This window comes from Solanum lycopersicum, chromosome 2, assembly GCF_036512215.1.
Source record: "Solanum lycopersicum chromosome 2, SLM_r2.1".
Classification (NCBI taxonomy): domain Eukaryota; kingdom Viridiplantae; phylum Streptophyta; class Magnoliopsida; order Solanales; family Solanaceae; genus Solanum; species Solanum lycopersicum.
This window is the reverse complement of record NC_090801.1, coordinates 63,457,851-63,475,485: the sequence shown is the minus strand read 5'-3', so window position 1 is coordinate 63,475,485 and position 17,635 is coordinate 63,457,851. Positions and strand designations below refer to the sequence as shown.

The 17,635-nt window shown below is 34.4% G+C and overlaps 2 protein-coding genes across 2 annotated transcripts; one reads left to right on the top strand and one right to left on the bottom strand.

The window, feature by feature from the left end:
• Nucleotides 1–2,871: 2,871 nt before the first annotated feature.
• MSRA5 (peptide methionine sulfoxide reductase A5) lies at nucleotides 2,872–7,960 on the bottom strand. The gene is made up of 4 exons (NM_001320242.1): nucleotides 7,473–7,960; nucleotides 6,211–6,323; nucleotides 5,971–6,115; nucleotides 2,872–3,585 (listed from the first exon to the last, which is right to left on the bottom strand). The coding sequence occupies exons 1-4, from the start codon at nucleotides 7,773–7,775 to the stop codon at nucleotides 3,388–3,390; spliced, it is 759 nt and encodes a 252-aa protein (NP_001307171.1). The 5' UTR covers nucleotides 7,776–7,960; the 3' UTR covers nucleotides 2,872–3,387.
• A 2,093-nt stretch (nucleotides 7,961–10,053) lies between these two features.
• Nucleotides 10,054–14,490, top strand: LOC101256541 (small nuclear ribonucleoprotein SmD3b). Its single transcript, XM_004232431.3, has 5 exons — nucleotides 10,054–10,449; nucleotides 13,374–13,426; nucleotides 13,499–13,565; nucleotides 13,639–13,695; nucleotides 14,180–14,490. The coding sequence occupies exons 1-5, from the start codon at nucleotides 10,291–10,293 to the stop codon at nucleotides 14,240–14,242; spliced, it is 399 nt and encodes a 132-aa protein (XP_004232479.1). The 5' UTR covers nucleotides 10,054–10,290; the 3' UTR covers nucleotides 14,243–14,490.
• Nucleotides 14,491–17,635: the final 3,145 nt, after the last annotated feature.

Sequence of the window (17,635 nt, the reverse complement as noted above, 5' to 3'; positions counted from 1 at the left end):
TGGAACCATACTTTAATCACTTTAGTGCCCAAAGTTAAAAGCCCCACCTTGGTTTCGCAATTTAGACCAATAAGTTTATGTTCTACCTTGTACAAGATCATTGCAAAAATTCTGGCTGCAAGAATGACATGTGTTCTAACTAAGGTGATATCCCCTACTCAAGCGGCTTTCATATGTTGGATATGTCGAAAGCCTAGGACAGAGTTAAAGGGATTTATTTACAAGAAATGCTTTTACGAATGGGTTTCTATAAAAGATTTGTCGAATGGATAATGCAATGCATCTCTACACCTACTTATAGTCTTAATATAAATGGGAGATAGTTGGATCGGTTAAACCTACCAGGGGGATAAGACAAGGAGATCTAATATCACCATTTTTATTTTTAACATGTGCTGAAGGTTTATCAACCTTATTGAACATATCTGAGTAACAAAATGAAATCCAAGGGCTAAAGTTGAATAGACATGGGCCAAGTGTGACTCATTTACTTTTTGCTGATGTATCCTTTATATTTTGTTCAGTTAACAATCAAAATGCAAGTTGTGTAGCCAATATCTTAAAGAAATATGAACGAAGCTCTGGGCAAGTGGTTAATCTAGATAAATCAGCAATCTGTTTCAGTAAAAATGTGAGAGAGGAGGAGAAAGTTGAGATATCCTTGTCGTTTGGACAACGACAAAGGAATGACATGGGTATGTACTTAGGTTTATCGGCTGTTGTGGGACGCTCCAAGAAAAGGATGCTAGAGTTTATAAAAGAAAGAGTCCAAACGAAAATAGAAGGATGGAAGGTTAAAATTTTTAAGTACTGCAGGAAAAGAAATTATGCTCAAGTCCGTACTAGCAGCGATTCCTACGTATGCGTTTTCTTGTTTCCAACTCCCTGATGGTGTATGTAAGGAAATTACATCCCTTTTTTTCAAATTTTTGGTTGGGACAAACAGAGGAGAAAAGAAAGATGCATTTTGAGAAATAGGATTGATTATGTCATTCTAAATCAATAGGAGGATTAGGCTTTAGACATCTAAAAGCTTTTAATATGGCTCTATTTAGCTAAGCAAGCTTGGCGAATTCTATCTCAACCAGATTCTTTAATAGCAAGAGTTCTTAAAAGCAAATATTTTCCTAACTCAACCTTTTCTAAAGCTTCAACATCATCTCTGGTTCCTGGATATGGAAGAGTATTTTGTGGGGGAAGAGATCTTTGGCTAAAGGATTAAGATGGCGGATTTCTGATGGGAAATATATCAATGTGTTGATCGGCCCTTGGATACCAAATAATAATGGGTTCATACCTAAGAAGATTCATGGGCATAGAAATTTAGATTTAGTAGTATCTGATTTAATTGATAAGAATATGCACGCATGGAAAATACAGGAGCTAAATTCGTTGTTTGAAGCTGAAGATGTTAATGCTATATTGTCTACCCCAATTTCTATTGCAGGTTCTAATGATAGGTTAATATGGCACCATGCAAAACAGGAGACTATGAAGTTAAGTCAGGTTACTACATCGCAAAGGATTTGATCTGTAAAACAAAGAAAAATCTGGAAGCTCAAGCGAGTTGTCATTCTTTTCCAAAATGTTTTGGGACTTCCTATGGAAGTTGGGAGTTAAGAATAAGCTTAAACACTTTTTGAGAAAATGTGTTCTTAACTCTCTACCCGTTCAGAGTAATTTAGCAAAAAGACTACACAAAGTAGATAAGACTTGTAAGATTTGTGGTCTTGGACCTGAAGATATAGGACATATGTTATTCAAATGCCCTCGGTCTCAACTTGTGTGGAAGCAATGTCCTATAAATTGGCCTGATATAGGATATATTAATGATTTTTCTATATGGTGGTATGGCTTGTTCTTAAATACCAAATCTTTTCCTGAATCTATTGACTTGTTAAACTTGAGCGCTAACATTATGTGGCAAATTTGTAAAGGTAGGAATAGTTGGTTGTTTAATCAGGAAAGGTTAGAAACAAGAGATATTGTCTCTAGATCCATGTTCGAGTATAAAGAATATAAAGAGTTACTAACAAAAAGTTTTTCATCTTGTTCATCTAGAAATCATCCTGTGATTAAATTAACAAATTTGCAAGATGGAATGTTATTGTTTACCGATGCAGGATTGCAGAATGATGATGGAAGGGCAAGTATCGGTTTTGTGGCTTTGGATAGCCTTGGAAACCTGCTTCATGCCCATGGAGCCCCAATCCAATTTGTTGGGGAAGTCATGACTGCTGAAGCAATTGCTATTAGGAAAGCTCTTGAATATGCTATCACTAAGGATGGAAGAGAGTGAAGATTTTATCAGATGCTAAAAATGTTGTTTATATGATTTAGAAATGAGCACAGACTTCATGGGAGATAGAAGTGTTGTGTGAAGACATTTGGAAGCTTTCAAGCATGTTCATTTATGTAGAATTTATATATATTTGTAGATTTATGAATAAAATAGCGGATAGGTTAGCTAGATACTCTATCTCTTTGTTGAAGGAAATCCTTGGGAGAAGTTTTTCCCAAGTTGGATCATTCAGGATGCAAAAGACATGTTTAAACTATGTATTCCGTTGATGCAATAATAAAAGAGGTTCTGTTACGGAGAAAAAAAAATAATGAGATTATTACACAGAATTGCTACTTCATAAAACCTGAATAAATAGAAGCATTTATAAATTCCCTCGTTTTCCTTTCCAGTTGTCACATAAAAGAAGTAAAGCAGATCGGCATGACAGAATTGATTCAACTTTTCTACTAGAATAACTGGTTCTGTTCATCTACAGACAATCAAATCTTAACTTCTACAACATGTCATTAGCCAGCAGTTTAAGACAGGTAAAAAGAACATTTAACATCTGTTAAATTCTTAAACCCTCCGAGAAGTGGCCAAATTTATAAAAAGAAAAATCCAATCAGCTAAATAGTATTTGCAAATTGCAACTACTACAACATGAAAAAGGGGTAGCCAAGCATACATAGAATTATAAAGTGCTACAACAACATGATTTTAAGGTCCCACAGCCTTACATCACAATAATGTTCAGTTTTGGTGCAATCAGCCTATTACCTATACAGAACATTAAGATAGTACAAAAAATTTTGATTAATCCCTGCAAAAAAAGGGAAAGCGGAAGCTCCGGTAGATTTATTCCACCAGCTGCAGCAGCTAAGTCTAGTCCAATCAACCTATTCTGATTGTACAAACAAATTTTGATTGATCTCTGTAAAAAGGTCTCTGCTCGCTATTCAGACTTTCAGAATCTATGATGTAGGATAAATTCGGATGAAGGTATTCTGTCATCTGCAAGACATTACTTAAGCAAACGAAACTCGCAGTTTCTACACATTAACGAAGGTCTGCACGATCTCATATAACCTTGAGATGTATACCTAAACTTCTTTGAGAATGGGCCAACCTTTCTTGATAATATCATTGATCTTTCCATCAATCCGCTTTTGGATTCTCGATGGACAAAGCTCTGCTGCATAGCCATTTAGTTTTGTAGCCAGTGTTGATCTCTCAAGCTCCTCCTCAGGCAAGTTTCCCATCAATTGAAGTAGGAAGGGATTCCGCTTGAGCTCAAATTTCTGAAAAATGGAAAGTAGCGATTTGTCAACATGTGTTTCAAATATCATTGGAGCAATGACAGTCAGAATTAAAAAGAAGAATATATAAACATGAGGAAAGAAAAAGAGTCCACATTATTCACGAATCAATAAATGGTAAACCACAAAATCTAGGTGGCTCTGTTTCTGGGGAAGTTCTGGGTCTTCTTTTTCAGAGAAATAAATCAAATAATCTTTCTCCTTTCCTGATTTTACTCCTAAAAAAATAATTAAAGACATAAACATTTAGCAACAAAAAGTCTTTCTTTTCCAAGTGACTAAGAATCTAAGTATTGTAACAAACTGTGAACCAAATGGTCAGAGTGGGCATCATCTGTAAAGAATCATAGTTTGATGTAGATTCTCTACCATTTGGTAACTTGTATGGGAGATTTCCCATCATCAATAAAATTATTTACCTTATCAAAAAAGTCCAGACTCCACTCGTGGTATGTTGTTTCTACTTTGTACCTCATAAAAAAAAATAACCTACAATTTTTATTCCTTTTTGGTTCTCCTGTAGTCCTAGAGCAACTCTTTCTGAGAGTTACATCTTGGCAGTTTCCTCACAAAAAGATTTCCCCTAAATAGACAAACACGTTTCCCATTAGCTTTGTTTTCACATGAAAGAAAAATTGCAATAAATGTTGTCTATCTACCACCTCATCTAGCCTGCTTAGATTTTTTGTTCCCAACTTTTAAAGCAATCCGGATACCAAATTCCTTGGTGGTTAGAACAAAGGATCAAAATAACATGAGAACAGGGAAAAGGCCAATATGGTATAAGTCCCTATAAATTTTCCTTGAACTATTATCTGTAATAAATCAAATACTTTATTAAGATACACCAAGATAGGGTTAAATACACAAGTATCCTATTATAAATAAGCTTTCATTTCCCTAGATGTTTAGTTAGCTCTTCTAACTAGAGCACCCTAACCCCTGTAAGTATTATTGTTATTTTTTGTTATATCCATGGTCTTGGCATAGTTCACTCATGTAGTGAGCTAACTACTACATCTCTTTTGCATGTATTGCATCTTCTTGATGCCTTATTAATGGATCTTCTTACTTCATTCACATTTTTCGTTGGATGTTCCAAAGAAACTGCAGTCATGACCATTGTACACATTGGAAACTAATAAAAAGAGAAATTCCATGGTTTAAGGAAGAGTCGTCAAATGAGACTCCAGCCAGAACAATATATGAATTTTATGATTCCAATTTTTGAAAGAACCCTATGAATGGATAAAGCTTATCTACATAATCTCTTTTACACACTCATAACTGATGATGTTTTGACGTCATCTGGAAAACAAATCTCTATGTTAATTTATCCAAGAAAGCTCAAGAATTCATCCAAATGAAAATAGCTACTCTCCCAATGTCCAAACCCCTATTTCTGATTGGCATTGTGCACACATTGCTAGCAGACCAGATGTACATTTTTAACCGTTCCATTTCAAAGGAAGTACCTCATATATTCTCAACTTTCTTAGATTTGTCGGATGGAATGGAGAAGAATAAAATAGAATATATAGGAATACAAGAAAGATTCTTTTCAAAGCTAATCCTTTCTCAATCGGGTCAAGGGGTAAAAGGCCCCCCAAAAGCACTTAGTAAGGTTTTGAAAATTCCCCTCCTATAACTAGATATACTATCCTGTCTATTTGGGATGTATCCTTCTATTCTTCCACGTAAAGTTCGCTGAGGATAGGGCAAACTGGTAACATTTGGTTGGACATGAATTCTGTGAAGTCATCAAGTACATTTTTCTATGCTTTGGACTCCACTCCTTTCTGCAAATCAGGTAGATTAAGATCCCACTCAAATGTTTCTGTTTCCTGCTTACCTCATATAATTCTTCCTAAAGGCACTATACAATCCTTATAAACTCCAAAAATAACAGAACCAGGGTTTTGGTCTAGCCGTGAGTCAGCTTGTGATGTGTGGTTTAGGTAGACGTCACGAGTGAGAACCTTATTGCACACAAGTTTTATACTTAAGTGGAGAGAGGTAAAGAGATGGACCCATTTTCCACCGAATTCCAGACCATGTGCCAGCTGACACAAGGATTTTTCAGTTACACTTGAGCAAATATATGTGTACATATCACTCCAGATAAAACCCATTCTATTCTTCCCCTTCGCATCTGAACTGTCAAGAGAGGCATTGCATCAATGGAATCTCCTGAATCCCCACCATGAATAACTCTATGAATTTTATGGAGGTAAGAATTAACAATGGCAGGAAACTTCAGTACTAAACCCTTTTTTTGACTAGGAAAGGAAGTGCAACAAACACTCAGTACTAAACCCCTTCGAAATTATGATTAGTATTAGCATAATGTAGTTATGGATACTAGACCTGATGTTCAGGCTCTGCAGGATAAAAAGCTTCAAGCTGTTGAATTTGAGTTGTAACAATGCTGCTCTTTGACTTTGATTGTTCTCTTTCTTTGCTAACAGCAGCCAATCTGGATTCCTCAGTGCCGCTTGTGAAAATAATAGACCTACACTAGGCAGATTTGTAACATTGTTCTTCATATGTTTGTCTTCAATCTCAAGAAAAAAAAAAAGGAACCCGGGTTGAAGTCAAGGATCCTACCTGTACTGGTTACCCACATCAGGACCTTGCCCAAAGACTTGCCTGGAATCATGGCTAGACCAGAAGACCTCCAATAGTTGTCTGAAACCAAGTACTCGGGGGTCATACTCGACCTAAAAGAAATTAAATTTAGTACATTGAACAAGTTGAATAGGAGATAAATGAAACATTCAAAAATTTTAAATGTAAATGTCAAGATAAGAAAATTTAAAAATGCCACTCAACCTATAATCCATTTTACTTGAAGCAATCAGGAACAAACCACAGATAAACATTTAATCACTCCAAACAAGGGACAGGAAAGCTCATTCAGAACCTAAAACAGTTTCAGGCAAGACTAGAATGTCAACCAAATGGAAACTGTAAAACAAAATTACATCAACCACTATCCGCAAAACTCAAAGAATTAGAGTTCAAAAGTATATGTAGCAGCAAGTAAAAGCTATAAGAAAAAATCCTCCAAAAAGGCACAAAACGTTATCATATCTAGTACACGCAATGACATGTTACTGTAACCCTTCCATATACATTGCAGTTATACAAGACAAAGACAAAAAGGTCTGCAACTACAAATTAGAAAGGGACTAATCAGTCATCGAGATATTAATTAGGTTTAGCACGTCAGCTTATGTTAACTCAGCTAACAATAATGAGTAAGATATGTCTTAGCTGACTCTTCTATCACATTGTTTGGATTAGATAACCACTGATTAGAGAACTGTTTGCTCATTTCCCACCTCAGCTAATGTCACTATCATCTCATAGGAAGTGCAATCCAAGCTGTTAGCAATTTGTCCCTCATATACATCATTGCAACTGAATTTTGATCAAACTTGCTCCTGGATTCTGCATACTCTAGTTTATTTTATAACCACAAAAAGTTCATACTCCCTATAACCTAGTCTTTCTTCAAAGATAGTCGTTGGTAATCATACACAATAACTTCCATATTCCACTTTATAACTAGAGATGCTTCCACAATACTTTTTTCTACCGAAAATTAACTACTACTAGTATTTATGTACATAACGAAGATACAAGGCACTGGTTGGGTCTACCCGAAAACCTAATTGTAACTGTCAATTTTTCTTCTCACAATGGAGTCAACATAGGTAAAAATGTTCCAACAAAGGCTTTTAAAATAAAAGCTGGCGAACACATTACATTAGAGTGATTTCAATTACAGGCGATTAAGGCACAAGTGTGATGAGGCAATCAATTTCAGTTCTTAGTCAACATAAGGAAGGAGATCAAACAAATACCTGTACAGATTCAGCGTGGTCGCCCAAATTTCTGTACTCAGGATTGGCTTTTGAACCACCAGAATAACCGACGGTGGTTCTTACGATGCCGTTTAAGCAGCCAAATGACGCTTCCGATCTCCAGAAGCTTCCGAGAGCAAAAACTGCAGTTTGTAATGGCTGATTAGAGGCATCCTGTGGAACCTCCTGGATCCGATCTGGGAATCGGATGCTCAGAACTGGATTCAATGCCAGCAGAATGATCGTGAAAAGGAAATGAAAGCAAAAATGTGAAAAGAAGTAGTTGCTCTTAGCGACTTTCATCTGTACACATGCAGGGAAGCCGGCCGATTACACCCAATTTCCGGCAAAAATTTTCGAGGCGGAATAGTTCCAGTCGCTCTCGCTGGAATTGCCAGCTCCGCTTGTCCGATAATTGCTCAATTCCGATTTGTCAGAAAATACCATCAAATCTCTGTTTAGATAGAAAATGGTCCCTTATATTTGGGCACGTAAGAATAACCTCTTAGATATATTTTTATATAATTTTAATTCATTTAATTTATCAAAAATGTTTACTTTTATGTTTTTCTTAAAATATTTCACAAACACTAATTATTATATTTAATAAAAGTTTCAAAAATAAAAATAGTTTAATTTGAACTCATATGTGAAGATGAAATTTTTAGATTTTACAAGTTTTGGCATTTAATTTATACTTTGAATATGTATAAAACGAGAAAGAGATAAATACAAAAGAAATTAGGTAGGAGACTATTTTTATTGTATAATTATAAATGTAATATAGGACAAAAATATATGTATTTGCATGTGTATGTATAATATTCTCTCACTTTATACTAACAGAAACACAATTTATACACTTTGGTTATTTGTATAAGCAAGAGAGGCGAGGGTGGCGAGCGAAATTAGGGAGAGTGGCGAGCGAGATCTGGTAGAGGGGAGAGAGGGGAACGGAAATATATGTATTTATACAATTTCCTCTCGCTTTATACAAACACAAGCATTTTATTCATTTGTATTTGTATAAAAAGCGAGAGAGGCGAGCGAGATTGCCACCAAACGAGAGAGGCGAGCGAGACTGCCAACAAACGAGAGTAGCAGGCGAGATTCCACCATGGAGAGTGGCGAAAATAGCTACAGTTTGCTATAGGGTACAATTAAATAAAAGTATATTTATAGTATTTAATTTGAATTAATAGTTTGTTATTATATACAATTTAACTTTCACATATAGCAAACACAAAATTCATATTTGTATGTTATACCAAAGTTTGCATAATTGCGCTTCATAGCAAACATATATATATGTATAATTTGTTATACATATACAATTCGAACATGTATAAAACGAGAAAGAGAGAAAGACAAAAGAATCTGGGTAGGAGAGTACATTATTGTATAATTATATGTGTAATATAGGATGAAAATATATGTATTTGCATGTGTATTAATAATTTCTCTCGTTTTGTACTAATAAAAACACAATTTATACACTTCGTTTCTGTTTGTATAAACAAGAGAGGCGAGCGAAACTAGGGAAAGTGGCGAGCGAGATCTAGCAGAGGGGAGAGAGGAGAACGGAAATATATGTATTTATATAATTTTCTTTCGCTTTATACAAATGCAAACACATTTTATTCATTTGTGTTTGTATAAAAAGCGAGAGAGGCGAGCGAGATTCCACCAAGGAGAGTGACGAAAATAGCTATAGTTTGTTATAGGGTACAATTGAATCAAAGTATATTCATAGCATTTAATTTGAATTAATATTTGCTATTATATACAATTTTTTCTTTTTATTATGATATTTATAATTTTTAATATCGTAATTTATGAGATTTAACACAAATAATTCTCCACATACATAAATTTGAGATTAGAATTTACCAATTATGATAACTTTCTAAAATTGTGAGATGTCTTATTGTCTATTCGTCTATTTGTTTTGATTTTATGTATCATCAACTCCATAGTAATATCTAACATGAAAATAATCATATAAGTTAAATACAAAGAAGAATTAAAAGGAAAAAATTTCTTATTTTGGGGTTAAACGTTTTATATAATGTGTTTTTTTTTTTAAAATTCAAAATCATTGTGAAAGTGAACTGAAGGCTAGAAAATAATAATAATAACCAGTAAGGTACTAAGTTTAATATTTAATATTTATATAGAGGTAAAATTATAAATTACAACAGTCTTATTGAGTTATGACTTTACCCAATAACTCAATACTAAAGCAAATCGAACTGTTAACCGATTTTTTAATTTTATAAAATCATTAAATCTATTTAACCTAATACCAATAAACGAATAATATTATTTTAAATTCAATTTATTGGTCAATTCGATTTTTGCAAATCCTTGTCCTTTTAAGCTTTTTAAGTCCAATTTGGAGTCAAATTTCACTTGCATTCTCTCATATTTCCACTTAACATTATATAACAATATATTCGGTCTAATCCTTATACTTCTGGGATGTTATAAGAAACTTTAGAAATAATTTGATGACTCAATTGCAAAGTCTCGGGAAATTTTGGTAGTGAAGTTAAATTTCCCAAAGAAAAAAAAAGTACTTGCTGTAAAAGAAAAGCCAACCCAATACCCATCATGTAACACGGGTGAAGAAGAACCGTTGGATCAGAATTGATCCACCGGCCAAGAACCAGCAAGAATTTGCCCTAAGAACCGTTTGATCATTGTGGTTAAGCATTTGTTTAGACTCTGTCACAGTAGAAGAAGCTGCACTCCCCACTGGTCACTAACCAGCAACGTTAGGTTTACTGAGAAGTAAGGAAAGCGGGAGGAATCAGCCATGAGTCGGAGCTTGGGCATACCGGTGAAGCTTCTACATGAAGCGACAGGGCATATAGTGACAGTAGAGATGAAGAGTGGAGAGCTGTACAGAGGAAGTATGGTGGAGTGCGAGGATAACTGGAATTGCCAACTCGAGAGCATCACTTACACTGCCAAAGTACGCTTTAATTATCCTTCTGGTTTCATTTGGGATTTTGCTGATTTTGTTAAAGCGTCATTATTTGTGCTTTCTTTTTCTGTTTCTTAAACCCTAAACCCTAGTTATTTTCTTCGATTCTCTTGTCTGCTTATGATATTGTATCTTACTCTTGTTTGCACTTATCCTATATTATGTTGAACATGTGCGTTTGGAAACAAGCTAATTGATTGTCAGTGCAATATTTAGGGTGACTATAGTGGATACTTGTTTAACTTCCAAAGAGGAGTAGTACACAGAATGACATGTTCATTTTTTACTGAGTTTTATCCACTTACCACTTGTTCCACATTTTACCAGTAGAGTGTAAACACTCCATGTGAAGATATGCTTATTCACATTGCTCGAAGTAGGAAGTTCTTGATCACCTGAGTAGCTTGATTTCTTTGAATTTGCTACCGGATTCATATTATCTTGGTTAGGCATTTCTAGACTGGGATTGCTCTGAAACATATCATATATTGACTTTGAATTTCAAATTATGGCCTCTATTATTTCAAATCTTCTCCTAAAATTCGTAAATATCAAGCCCTGTTTATTCATGTATAGTAACAAAGCCTATTTTTTATCACTTAGAAACACTTATGTTATCTCGATAATTTTACCTTTTGAATAGCTTTATTTAAAGTCTGTTTGATTCGTCACTTAGAAGCGATGAACCAATGCAAAACAAGGGATTATTGCTTCATTGGTGAAGCCATACATTTAAGAGAAGTGTGTGGTCCACACAATGATGCACAATGTGATTCGGATGAGAAGCGGTTCACTCTCTTAATCTCAACTTTGAGGATTAGGCTTAAATTAACATTATTGTTATATGATGCTAATATTAGTTATTTAGTTGAAATTTGCTTACATAGTATTTCTTAATCTTTCATAAATTGTGTGCTTTACTTATCGCCTTTTCACTTCAAGCACCGTGAACCTTGCCATTTTTTTTGTGTGTTTTTGGCTGATTTTGAGTTACTTTTGTCACATCTCAACCTTGAAAAGCAAATACGGTGTTGAATTCATAGATGTGTAGCCCAAAAACAAAGATTTAGAGCATCTCTTCTCCAATGTTGTAAAGATAGCATAAACATTTGAAAACCTATAGAAAAAAAGAAAGTTTTTGAAGTTCAAGTTACCAAGAGTTTGCTTCCTTGCTTTTCGAATAAGGGGGGACTATAGAAAGCCTCATTCAACCATATAAAACAGGTGCACTTTTCTGGCATTCTTGAATGAAGGGGAATATATTGTTATATCTTGGGACAAAGCCCATAAAAGCCAAGTGTTGTTTTTCTTGCTTCTCCTAATTACCAGAACAAACGCTATATTGCTCATTCATGAGGTTGGCAGAATCATACATGTTTCATCTCGCTTGTTTCTCTACCTCCTTCTGTCTCCCATCAATATGTGAAGGTCTCGATGACATCCATAACTACATTCGAATTTCTTCTAGGCATAAAATTTGTATTGTCAATTAGAAAAATTGGCACAACAGCACAACTAGGCATATCAAACATTGATAATGGAAAAGTCCGAGTTTTCCTGCCATGATGACCCATTTTGAGGCCTCACTCATGGATAGAATAAATGACCAGTGGACCTTTCTTTTTCTATTTTTACCTTTCAATGGAAATTGAAGAGTTTATGAAATTTCTTTCAACTGAAAATGAAAGATCTTTTGTTTTTCTTGACTGGTTAACATTTACCTTATCATAAAAAAGATGAGAGCTGGAGCAAGTCCCACCATCTTCATCTGGCCTTAGAAGATTCATCATTGCTGAAGAAAAAACCAACTAGTTTGGCTGACTAGTGCACATTGTGTGCAAATTAGGTGCTTTTCATTTACTTGTCTTTAATAAGGAATGTCATCCCCGATCACTTTCGTGGGTTACTTTTATTCTATCGTGTTCTTGAGAAATCTGCTTCATGTTAATGGAAAAGCTAGTTCCAGTTATTGGAGCAATGTCTTGTCATTTCTAGTGTTGAGCTAAATTCCTCCAAAAAATGAATTAAGGAGAAGATGCTTTGAAGGCACTCTTACTCAAGCTTCAAGCTAAAAGCCAGAGTCTTAACATGTCTCTGCAGCTGGAGCAACCTTTCCCCTGTAACTTCCCTGATATGTTTTTGAACTTTGTTAGCTCTTTAACTTTAGGTTAGACCTTTTGTAATAGAGCTAACATTGTCTTTTCTTTAGTATTGTTCTGTAAATTTTGCATCTCCGTGATGCCTTCGATGCAATTCATTTCCTCATTTTAAATAAAAAGGAAGTAACAAGAAGATGAAAAACTAGAGATTTTAAGGAGGACTTCAACTTTCTAAAGAACGGAGATAGGAAATCTTTCCAATTTAGGAAACCTTTATCTTCCAAGTTTTGTTCTTCCTAATTTTGGGCCTACTGATGTCATATCAAGATGCTGGGAGTTCAGTAGAGATTTAGAATTTTTGGCATTTTGTCTTGTAACTTTAATGTGCTATCTGATAATGAGCTCCACGTTTATATTTTTTGAACTGTATGCCTTCTTTTGGCTCCTCACTTGTTTCTTTTGCTTGGGTAGGTGTATGCAGTATTGCCTATAAATTATGAAAAGTAGGAAAAAGGGAGTTTTACCTGCTGCTGTGCCTATCCTTGATTCTTATTACAATTGTTCTTCTTTAGTAAAAGGAGAAACACATGTCTGAAAAGAAAATGCATCAAGATACAAAATTGTATATAAAAATTAAATAAAGCACATAAAACTATCTAAATAACTATCTTAATTTTTAGCAAATGCTGAATTTTGTGGTAATACTAAAAATTACACTTCTAGGCATATTTTGGTGAGTCGATGAAGGAAGTGAGAAGCTGGATTAACTAGAATTAAAAGTCTCTTTTACATTGCTAATATTGATCTCTGCAGGATGGGAGAGTGTCGCAACTAGAGCATGTTTTCATTCGAGGCAGCAAAGTCAGGTACATGGTTAACTTTTTTTGTATACTGTGCTATTGCTGGTAAGATCATATCTGAACATTGATTTCCACCAGGTTCATGATAATTCCTGATATGCTTAAGAATGCTCCCATGTTCAAGCGGCTAGAAGCAAGAATCAAGGTTCTTCCTCACTTTCTCTAAATTGTCACTGCTCTTTCAAGGGCTTTGCTTATGATTATTTTCATTTTTGAAGGGAAAAGGTACATCACTTGGTGTTGGTCGGGGACGTGCTATTGCTATGCGAGCTAAAGTGAGTGCTTCTTCAGTTGTCACTGTTCATAGTTGGACTTTTGTATTTGAAGTCAACTTCTAAGTTTACCTCATCTGGTACTCGTAGACCTCAAGCTCATTGCAGTTATGATTCGAGAGGGCGATGCCAACTTTACTTTGGTTTAGAGAAGAGGAGGGGAGAGGGAACTTTCTGATTGTTTTACCTTTCCTTCTATTTTTTCCTTGAATTTTTTTTTTGCTAGTTATAGGGGCAATTTTAAGAAGTGTTAACCCTTTGACTTTTACTCTTTTTATCCTTTCCTCATTTCAACATACCTATATTGCCTAGATTTCTCCCAGCGCTTTTATTTGGCTTTCTTTTTGTTATGGGGGAAAGGGTTGGAGGGTTGTTATTCGGGGGAGGCGGAGGCTGTATATAAGGAATTAATCATAAATATGCTTAGCCAAGTCTTACAATTCTTCTATTGGAGAAATACACCTGATTGTAAACACCTTGCTTGCAGGCTCAGGCTGCTGGTCGTGGAGCACCACCTGGTCGGGGTACTGTGCCACCTGTAAGAAGATGATTGCTTGATGCAGGATTTTATTTTATCTGGTTTAGCAATCGTAAAAATTCAGTGTAAGAATGTTGGAGTAGATTTCTAAGGTTGGTTCCTTGGTCTAATAGTCTGAGTTACATTCATCTACTTTGTAACTTAACCTTTTTCACATACGACTAGAGAATGCTGGAATATGAGTGCTTTTCAAGTTGCCTCTGTGCTTGTACTTCACCTGTGTTAAGAAATATGGATTAGTCCAGTTCTTCACTTTTTCACCCTGGGTGCCCCAAGCATGTCATTGCGCCTGTCTTTTTAATGCTTGATGTGGGCCTTTTGAGCTCACAAAAGGAATACTCTGTTTGCTTGGGAAGGCATGTTTTATTTTTGCTTGTTGGAGGATCCGTATACTATCTATTGCACTTCAGAAGCCTACTTTTGCATTGTTAAGCTAACGTGTGCTTGGAACTGAAGAGTGTTGAAAGTGCCATTCTTTTTCTTGTTTCTTTTTGAGGTGAGGTAATGAGTCTTAATTACAATCAAAAACATATATTTGGTTAGTTATCGATTCATTACATCTGCATCTCAAGTTCTGGGATCAAGAGTTTCTGCTGTTCATTTAGAATCACAAGGAGGCTAAACATTTTATACTTAGTTATTTGGTCATGTATGCTAGTAATGCAGTACTCTAATTAGGAGGAGAATAAGTGAATAAAGCTAGTGCACCTACTTCCCGAAAGAGGTTTAGAGTACTAAAACACTAATTAGCAAGAAAGTTGTAACTGAACGGACAAACCAGAAAGTTATGCCCCAAAATTCACGTTGCACATTCCATAATCCGTTTGTTTCTAAATTTTAGTTTTACCGGTTTGATTAGGGAAGTAAAATTTCACCTGCAGAAGTGCCATGCAGTACTGTGTAGAAATGTTATTTTGAAATGGTCTTTGTTATTTGCAGATAATAGTCTAAATACATTTCAAGGAGATGATTCTAGAATTTTCAATATATTATGATATACTTGCTGTGTCATTATTCACATAGGGTCGTATTACTGCATTCAAAAAGTGTGAGCTAATAGTCAATGATGTGGAACGGATCAAGACTTAAATTATAATAGAGACAATACGTTATTCGGTACTTATTGCTAGTGTTAGGTAGCAGATAGTTGGTGGAATGTTTGAGGTTCAACTCCCGGTATAGTTAGATGCTCATAAGAAGAAAGGGAACAAAGTACAAGTAAAATACATACGACGGTGGGAACATAAGAGGAAGTTTGAGTAGGGAGTTTGACAAAAGATATTGGGTAGGCAGGTGTGATTCAAATTGTGTGGTGGAAAGCTGGGGAGGGCTTTTGTAAACTACCAATGAGGTGAGGAAAAGAGATATAAATTGAACAAGTGTAGACCAATGATTATGAGGTTCAATTTGTTCTTCTTTTCCACCTTTTAAAGGAATATGCACACTTAAGACAGTGACTAGTAACAATTGTTTATTGAACCTTGAACAGTTTCAGCCATAAACAAAAAAGTATAAGACCATAATTTTAATGCATGTTTGATGGCTACAACAAATCCTTTGAACACTAGTTTAACAAACTGGTTAAAGGTTTGCTTTGTCTTTGCTAATTTAATCAAACTTCTTTTTTCTTCTTCTGTGGCTTGTGATATCTGAGGTGCAACATTGATGTTGATTGTCTCCTCATCATATTAAATGCTAGCCAATGAAAAATTGTCTACTCTTGTGTGTACGGTGGTACTGAATTTGTCCTCGTTCATGTCTTCTGGTAATGGCATAAAATGTAGCAGAAGAGTACCCCAGTTGAACATGAATGCATATTTAGGTAGGTACATATTGGGACACCGACTTTAAATGATGTCTCAAAGTATTGTGTTTTTGATAAGTCACCATTTTGTTATACTCTCTCTATATGAGGAAATTCTATGTCTTAGATTCTGTACTCAATCAATTTTAAGCTTACCATTACTAGGTGCTCTTCTTGTTACCGCTAGTCTTTTTTCATTAATTCCAAAAATTCTATATCATAAATGTAGATTCAAGAAAACAAAATCAATAATGAATAATATTTTTTTTTAAGGAAAACATAATACAACAGAAAGAAACCTTTTTTTGAGAAGGTAAACCAAAACAAAAAACAAATCAAAATCATTTGGCCTCTTTTAGTTCTAGACATATAGTCATTCACCTTTTGAGTTAAGGTTTTTGCTCGATGTCCGTATCTATTTTTTCACGGCGAAGAGTCAGGTGTATTTCAGTTTATTGTTTATTTGATGTTGGATTCAAATCTTATATTGTTCACGTTTTAAATGTTTAGTCATGGGCGTTCGGGGGGTGTTGAGTCCCATCACTGCAACAAACATAATTTTTAGCGATATTAAATATTGATATTAATAAAGAATGTCAAAGTATTTATCGGCATTAATTAAGTGACATTAGAATCAATGTCGCTAAAGGGTTTAGGAACATATATATAAAGAGTGTCAATTGCCGTCAAAAGTATATATTTAGCGGCAATTAAAAATTCATTTTTATTTTTTTAGTGCATATTAGTGAGGTTCTTGTATAATTCTTACCCGTTGAGCTAAGTTATGATGTTGAGTTATGCTTAGAAATGTGTAATCATCAAACTTAATAAACTAACAAAAGCTTCAGTTTTTGAATCACATTATTATTGTTATTGGTACTCTTTTATTTCAGTCCGTTTGTCTTATTTTTTTTTAGTCCTTTTAAAATGAATTATCTTTTTTCTTTTGGGCACAAAATTAAAGAATATGTTGCAACATTCCACATATCATTAATCTAATTTTTTTTCTTACTTCTTTTAACTTCTTGTCAAACAAAAAGTAAACAAATAAATTAAAATGGAAAAACAAGTGTTTTCATTTTTGGAGGAGCATGATAAAGGCAAAATAGGAATCAACCAAAACACAAATTACATAACTGCTGACAATTTCTTGTATAATTTATAACAAACTATTAATGAGCAATGGTATTTATTACTTAATTAAGTATCGATAATGCATTACACATGATGGATTCCATTTCATCAGATAATTACAACAGAAAAACCAAATAGACAAAAATCTAACCTAAGAATCTAAGGAACTAAAAGTATTAGCTCACTCATTAGAACAACTTTAACTTTTTCTTTTTTTTTTTTAATAAATCTTACTTTTGATGATAAAATATGATGTGAGATATAATTACCTATTTTGTTAATTAAACTGTTCACATGTCTCCCTTTTAATCTCACTTTGTCTTCAACTGACTCATGCGTCCCAATATAAAAGTAAACAAACTTAATATTTGGACAAAAATTATATATTTAATTTTTCATATTACAATTCTAAAGTATTATTAATTAAATTGATTGATAAGTTATAGACCTATAGGAATATGCTCATA